This window comes from Aspergillus piperis, assembly GCF_003184755.1.
Source record: "Aspergillus piperis CBS 112811 unplaced genomic scaffold BO85scaffold_2, whole genome shotgun sequence".
Classification (NCBI taxonomy): domain Eukaryota; kingdom Fungi; phylum Ascomycota; class Eurotiomycetes; order Eurotiales; family Aspergillaceae; genus Aspergillus; species Aspergillus piperis.
This window is the reverse complement of record NW_020291592.1, coordinates 2,641,630-2,648,975: the sequence shown is the minus strand read 5'-3', so window position 1 is coordinate 2,648,975 and position 7,346 is coordinate 2,641,630. Positions and strand designations below refer to the sequence as shown.

General features: G+C 49.7%; 1 protein-coding gene across 1 annotated transcript; it reads left to right on the top strand.

The window, feature by feature from the left end:
* The first annotated feature begins 3,990 nt into the window (after positions 1-3,990).
* BO85DRAFT_445794 (amino acid permease GAP1) lies at positions 3,991-6,493 on the top strand. The gene is made up of 3 exons (XM_025659354.1): positions 3,991-4,667; positions 4,740-5,157; positions 5,222-6,493. Exons 1-3 carry the CDS (start codon positions 4,391-4,393, stop codon positions 6,282-6,284), a joined length of 1,758 nt encoding a protein of 585 aa, XP_025520294.1. The 5' UTR covers positions 3,991-4,390; the 3' UTR covers positions 6,285-6,493.
* The last annotated feature ends 853 nt before the right edge of the window (positions 6,494-7,346 follow it).

Below are 7,346 nucleotides of genomic sequence, written 5' to 3'. Positions count from 1 at the left end.
TTTTTTGCTTTTGCTTTTGTGAGGTGTAAATTATGGGGTTTTTGTTTTAGTGTCGGATGGATGGGGGGTTGGATTGCGGGGTTTGGGTTTTCTTGCTTGGTTCTGCCGAGGGACGGGAGGGATACTTACTACGTATTACTACTAGTTGTGTCGGGAACAGAAAAGAGAGTATTTGGTAGGTGTTGTATCGGGACTTCTGTGTATCTTACTTATTTGGTATGTTCATCTCAACGTTAGTTGATTCTAGATGCATCCGTAGAAATTATGCGGCGTGATTATGCCCCTGGATAACAGCCTACACAGTAGTAATAACTCCATCAATATCTAGATGGCTGGATTCGCCGTGCAGTAAGGGGCATTTTCAAAACAAAAGAGCAAAAGCGCATAGACCTAGTCTAGAGCTAGCACAGCCTGATTCTATTCTTTCGATCAGTAATTTGAACGTTGACCTCGGTATCAGCGCTAGGCTCCATTTCCAGCTAGCTGGCTCTGTCTCCAGTAAGCTCTTCCTGCACGTAACCGGACCGGTCGCACAGCTGGGCAACCCCAGTGCTTCATTTGCTGGCAGCTGCAAGTCGCTTGACCAAACAAAACGTTGTAGATCTTTTGCTCGGACTGACACCACCGGGCCGGTGTGTGAGTACACGTACTTCTGGACGGAGGCATAGATTGTTCGTGCCAGTAGTAAAGATTCTCCGCTTCTTTACAGGTGCTGATATGCATGATCTTGGGTAATACTTGGTACTCTTCTCTCGAGTCTCTTCAGCTGACTATGAAGATGTGCTGCGGTTTTTGCTTTTCCTAGCCTTGCGATGGGTATGTTGATCATAAATCCTTCCCACTCTGAACAGCTCACAACTCTGAGAAGGGGGATTCCGCAGTATAACACAGCCTGTTATGAAACTACCATGGCAGGGCTGCATGTCGGAGCATTCGCAGCAACCAGAGCGATAGCTCAAACGGAGCGGCGGCCCAGGCGTCAGGCTACCACATGTAGCTTCGAAGCACAGTAGCACCACATTTCACATGGCCACATGGCTCACACGGCTGTACTTTGCCCGAAGCTATCCCCAATATTGCCATCGGTGTCTGACATGTCATGTGAAAGAAGTGAGCCATAAATTGATTCTCTCTATCTGTGTGGAATGGATGGCACCACCCACTCAAGAGGCAAAATCAACGAACAAAAGAAAAAAAAGAAGCTCCGCAAGAGGCAAATTAACAAACCCGTTGGCGTTAAAGGATGACCTGACTACGAACCACGGATGGGGCTTATACGAGCCGGCGATATCCGACCTTGCCACTAATTAGTAGAATCTGGAATCATGATTGAAGGGCTCCGTAGGGGAATACTAGACTAAGCAGCAACTCGGACATCCTGATTCAACGTTCCTCGAGGGAGGAGGGCGTGGGCTTAGCCTTGCAGGACTCGTCGGGCTATCGCGCCGAAAGAAACTCCAACTGGCTTCTATCGGTCTTCCATGGGTTCAGTCCCTCCTCCCCCTGCTACCCTAGCAGCGACGCGACGGGACGAACGAGCGGGTGGTAATTGTGTAGTGCAAAAGCTTAGAGGCCCGATCGATCAGGAGAACCGAAGCCAAATGACAGGACGACGTTCCAGAATTCAGCCAGGTTTGGAATAAGCAAGGGGTGGTAGCCAGTCATATTTTCTAACCGAACGTTCCTTCGGGATCCTTGAGGAACAGGAATACAAAAGTATCACGATGTGGAAAATGGAAAGAGAAGTTGGTAAAGGGTGGCAAGAGGTGGCACAACTAGTAGTTACTGTAGTTACCTTTGCTTCGTTGAGGTGTGCGAGATGAACTCCTGAGTACTTACTGCACTTACTGTCAGTGGCTCTCTGTAAGTATATTTCGTTACCCTGTTCTTAATTTGCGCCATCATGACACAGGCATCAGGAGTGATGTACCTGAGCGCGGCTGTATAACATAGTGACCCTAAATGGATATTGCACTTGTTGATCACGTAGGGAGTAGCGACGGACAACGACGGAGGAGACTACTACTAGGGAGGCTATTGGGGGAGTGGATAATGTCTTGATAGGCAGAAAATGAACTCATCGAACCGACCGCAACGAGGGCTTATCAACATCCCTGCATGCGCGGCCTGATTGGTCCCAACCCCGGCCGCGTAAATTCTGTGGGTTGCGGAGATGATTTAGTTTTAGCCTGCGCCTGCCAGCCCGTTGATTGCGTTTCCTTCTAGTAACTTTGGAGGGCTCTCTTAATTCTCGCAGGGCCCCTTTTTGTACTAGAAGCAGGAGAGGGGGGTTGGAGTATTTCCTACGAGGTCTAAATCACCTTAGTTAAAGCATATGTTGCAGGAGAGTTGTTCGTAGTAGTGTAGATAATTTCCCCTGTAGGTTACGCGTTAGCTTAGATAGTACTAGTAAGGACCAACTTGTCATAATTCGGGCAGAGGCGGGACACGTGGATTATGATAGGCGGCAGCGGACGGATTCCTACTGTGGGATAATACGAGATGCTAAGAGGATAGACTACTACCTTCCATGCAGTGTACATGGATGCCAAGCACAAATCTGATACTCAGGAGTAGAGTAGTGCAATCAGATTGAAATAGAAAGCGAAAAGAAGCAAAGATTGACTACGAATTATTATGTACGTGGTTTTGGCCCCCGATGAGACACTACTAGGGGGGTGGGAAGGTGCCATGATAATAAGATAAGTAAGGAAGCGAAACGGTTAGCTGGGGGAGAAGCAGAGATAAGGTGAGGTACAAAGTGACACTACTATGACCACCGGAGATAAGGGTGGATTTGTTTGGGGCGGGTCTCCACCCCAGAACGGAACCCTGGGGTCCATGGACCGCAGGAAGCCAAGATAGCCCGATAGATAGCAGATAGCAGTCCTACTGGGTATCACCACATCCCTGAAACTCAGCTCATACACAGGATTAGTATGATTGTGAACCATGAACCATGATGGCAGGAAATAATGCCCATCTCCTGCTTTGTCGCTTTGGAATCACACGATTAACCTACTGGGTAGTAGACAGTGGTATTGGTTCGGAAATAAACGAGCTTAGTGGCGTGGAAACCTTAAATCATGAAAATGCTACCTTCTGCCGTCACTGATGATGAGGTGATTTTCAATTCCATTATTATTTCCCCGGGTCAGGCTGAATTTCCTCGTCAGTGTCTGCTGTATGACTGCATTGTGCGCCATCAGTCAATTTGGAGTAGATGATGAAAGCACTGCTTCATCATTTTTCATCACTTTTTGCCCTTGTACAACTGAATGCTAAAAATCTCCTGGACAGAATAGCAGTAGTTATTTTTTTTCTTTTGATAAAACCCAAGTGGATCCAGAATGGGTTACAACGTGCCCATCGTAAGACGCAGTGCCGGGAGCCTAAAGCAGAGAGGAGAGGAGAGGGTGGCTTGGTCGTGCTTATCAGTGGCAGTAGTGAATCCCCCGATAACCAGTTATCTTGGGAGGCGTTTAGTTGGTGTAGGGTGTAATAATCATCCCTAAAGCAAAGAGTAACAGTTAATAATACCTTGCAGAACCACCAATCAGATCTAGTGAGAATCTTATTTTGCTCTTAATCAATTAATGAGGTGGTACTCGAGGGATCCCCCGGGGCCATGGTCAACTTGGACGCTTTCACCGATTGGTTCCCCCTCTATTTGTCGCGCACCACCAGTTTAGCCTTTTTTCCCCATAGTAGTAGAAAGCAAAGTACTCCAAAACTAGCCAGAGCGCATCCGGCTACTCATGGGCCCAGCTCAAGTCGCAGCAGACCTACATTTGCCTCCACTATCCTGCGGCCTTCCTGCCCATTTAGCTCGGCCACATGGATTTGTGGCCGATATCAGGCCCGCAACTGGAGTCTGCTGAGCTTGTTCAGTGGTTCTTCCCACCTCTCGTGGATCGGGGCCGTATTTACTCCCATGGGTGGATTGGAACTGTCGGGGATTACTGCTGTGACCTATATCGCCCGGTTCTTATTTAAATAATAATAAAAACCCCTGCATCCTGACCAGAAATAATTAATGTCTCAGGGAATTTTCCCATTTCCCGGATTCCGCTTCTCTACGGAAAAGAAATAAGTAACACCTGCCGCCCGGTTCCCTCAGAGGTGCTCATAGTATTCCCCTTAAGCCCTCCCCTCCTTATCATTACTATCTTGGGATTTGAGATACCCTTCACTTGCACGGGCTGCAAACAACACATCTCTGGAGTTCCCCTCCTCCTCCTCCCTACCTCACTCTCTCACCTTCTCCTCACCCCGCCCGTTAGTTTTTTCACTGGGGTTTCTGAACTGGCTTTGGTGAACACTTTGTTCCTTCTTCGTTCCGTCGTGAATCGTTGCATTTCTTCGCAATCTGCATTACACCTCTTCAGCCATGGAGAAGGATTTCATTGAACCCAAGTCGGAGCCCTCGTTCGGCGACGCTCCCCCTCTCTACGGCGAATCTGAAGCAACCAAGGGCAGCTTTGGCCAGCGAATTATCGATAGTTTCAAGAGAGATCCTAATGCCCGTGCCTCGTCGCACCATGAACCTGGTCAAGATGGGAAGACCTTCGATATCGAAAATGCTGCTCAGAACACTGCTAGTTCTCCACTGGCACGCAAGCTCAAAGGTCGCCACCTTCAGATGATCGCGATTGGTGGTTCAATTGGTATGCATGGTCCCTTGATACCGACGCTCACGCCATCCGGGCTTCGTCCTTGCTGACTGCATCGCGCTTTAGGTACTGGTCTTTTTGTCGGATCTGGAAAGGTCCTGGCGGCCGGTGGCCCAGCCTCGGTCCTGATCGCATATGCTTTGATCGGCTGCATGCTTTACTGCACTGTGCACGCGCTGGGTGAAATGGCCGTTCTCTTCCCTGTTGCTGGTTCGTTCTCGCATTATTCCACCCGGTTCATCGATCCTGCTTGGGGTTTCGCCATGGGTTGGAATTATCTGCTGCAGTGGCTCGTGACCCTTCCCACCGAAATTGTCGCCGCCTCGTTGACGGTCGACTACTGGGAATCGGGCGTCTCCAATGCTGCGTGGGTCGCTATTTTTTGGACTGTCATTGTGTGCATCAATATGTTCGGTGTTAAGGGTTATGGTGAAGCAGAGTTCGTGTTTTCCATAATCAAGGTCACCGCCGTAGTTGGCTTCATGTGAGTCTATGGAACTGCCCCTCCAACATTAGTATGCGATGAGGAGTTTACTGACTTCATACAGCATCCTCGGTATCATCCTGACCTGTGGCGGCGGGCCCCATGGTGGATACATCGGTGGAAGGTACTGGCACGACCCAGGCGCCTTTAACGATGGCTTCAAGGGTCTTTGTAGTGTTTTTGTGAATGCTGCATTTGCGTTCGCTGGTACTGAGCTGGTTGGCCTTGCCGCCGCGGAGACCGCTAATCCTAGGAAATCGCTCCCGACCGCCGTCAAGCAGGTGTTCTGGCGTATCACCCTCTTCTACATTGTGTCTCTTACCTTGGTCGGCCTCCTTGTCCCCTACACCGATTCTCGACTCCTCGATGGTTCATCTAGCGCCGACGCCAAAGCCTCTCCGTTCGTCATCTCCATCGTGAACGCGGGAATTTCTGGATTGCCTTCGGTGATGAACGTTGTCATCATGATTGCTGTGCTCTCCGTCGGCAATGCAGCTGTCTACGGCTCTTCTAGAACTCTGGCGGCTCTGGCTGAGCAACAGCAGGCCCCAAAAATCTTCGCCTACATCGATCGCAAGGGCCGGCCTCTTCCGGCTCTCATCGTTGCCTCGGCGTTTGGTTTGCTTGGATTCCTGGCCGCTTCCGATAAGGAGGGTGAAGCCTTCACATGGATGATGGCCATCTCAGGTCTCTCCTCCATCTTCACCTGGGGGTCAATCTGCCTGTGTCACATTCGCTTCCGTCGCGCTTGGAAACTGCAAGGGCACAGCCTCGACGAGCTGGCTTTCACGTCCCAGCCTGGTGTGATTGGTTCCTGGATCGGACTCATTTTCAACTGCCTCGTTCTGATTGCTCAGTTTTGGGTTGGCTTTGCGCCCAGCGGATATAGTGAAATGTCGGCTTCGGCATTAGTTTCCAACTTCTTCTCCGACTACCTTGCTGCGCCGGTCGTGTTGGCCTTCTACATCCCCTACAAGCTTTGGTTCAAGACCCCCTTCATCCGGGCCAAGGACATGGATCTCCATACCGGTCGTCGCGAACTCGACATCCAAGCGCTCATCGAAGAAGAAAAGGCAGAACAGGCGGCCTGGCCTGCGTGGAAGAAGGCGTGGAAATTCTTCTGCTAAAGCTGGGTTGGGTCACATTTCAAAGGTGTTAAGGCTTGTTTCATGCTTGGGCTGCGTTTTCTTCCATCCATATCCCCTTTTTGCGCTTTAAATAATGTATGATAATGATCATGCCTCCCTCTTCAGTTTATGTTCCTTAGGTAGCATATTGATCAGCGCTGAGCCGATGCATCGGGATGGCGAATGAATGTTCTTCACTAAATGAGAAAGTTCACTCGACGACGAAGACAGTTCGACGCTGCCTAGTGATGAAGGAAAGTAGGTTGACAATGAACAAATTGAGATCAACTGTATGGACTTCCTATTTAGAAGTAACCCCTAAGAATAGAAGCATGTCAACTGCGTGGTGCCAAAAAAGCAACATGACAGAAGCTGTTCGGCAATGCCGTGTTTTGGATCTGCTGCTGGCCAGTCTCCGGGCTTGGCGTGTTTGCATCTGGAGAACAACAACAACGAGTCAGCAGCAACCATCTCCAGCCACGTAAATAATACCTTACATGGAGTATTGACAGCGTCTCTACGCTGTCTGTACATACTAGCAGTCATACAGGGGGAAGATCAGTGGGTGAAGATGTGCCGGATTACTAACGCCTGGCGACCACCAGTTCCCCTTCTTTGTGTCTAGTGGAAGCAATCGTCTTCAGAGCCTTCCTTCTTGGGAAGTGATCTGAGAGTTCGGCTCTTTTTCTCTTCCCATTATTTTGGGTTACCGGTGCTGCGCGATGGGTCTTCCCAAAAATTCCCACCAGCCCTAAAGACTAGGAAATATCAGGCGTGGTTGGGGAAAATCAATCTAAGACAAGTGCCGTAATCTCTGTAATATCGGTAATATTTCACGGCGCCCCCAAAAATAGCCACCCGGCAACCACACGTGATGGCTGAGGCGCCAACGGTCTAGTTTCAGCTCGGTAAGGCGTAAATTACGCATGACGGAGAAGCCCAAGAAGAGCCGGGCGAGAAAGTGGAAAGTTGCTTGCCTTTCCTTTCCAAAAGATCTCGGCCAACCTGAACCTAAGATCCAGTCTCCCCTGTTGTCATCCGTCTGAGTGTCTCATACTGCAA

Bases quoted from the DNA above. Each gene is read 5' to 3' on its own strand.
- BO85DRAFT_445794 (XM_025659354.1), top strand. From the start codon at position 4,391: ATGGAGAAGGATTTCATTGAACCCAAGTCGGAGCCCTCGTTCGGCGAC. The intron at 4,668-4,739 runs GTATGCATGGTC...ATCGCGCTTTAG, and splicing joins CGCGATTGGTGGTTCAATTG to GTACTGGTCTTTTTGTCGGA. The intron at 5,158-5,221 runs GTGAGTCTATGG...GACTTCATACAG, and splicing joins ACCGCCGTAGTTGGCTTCAT to CATCCTCGGTATCATCCTGA.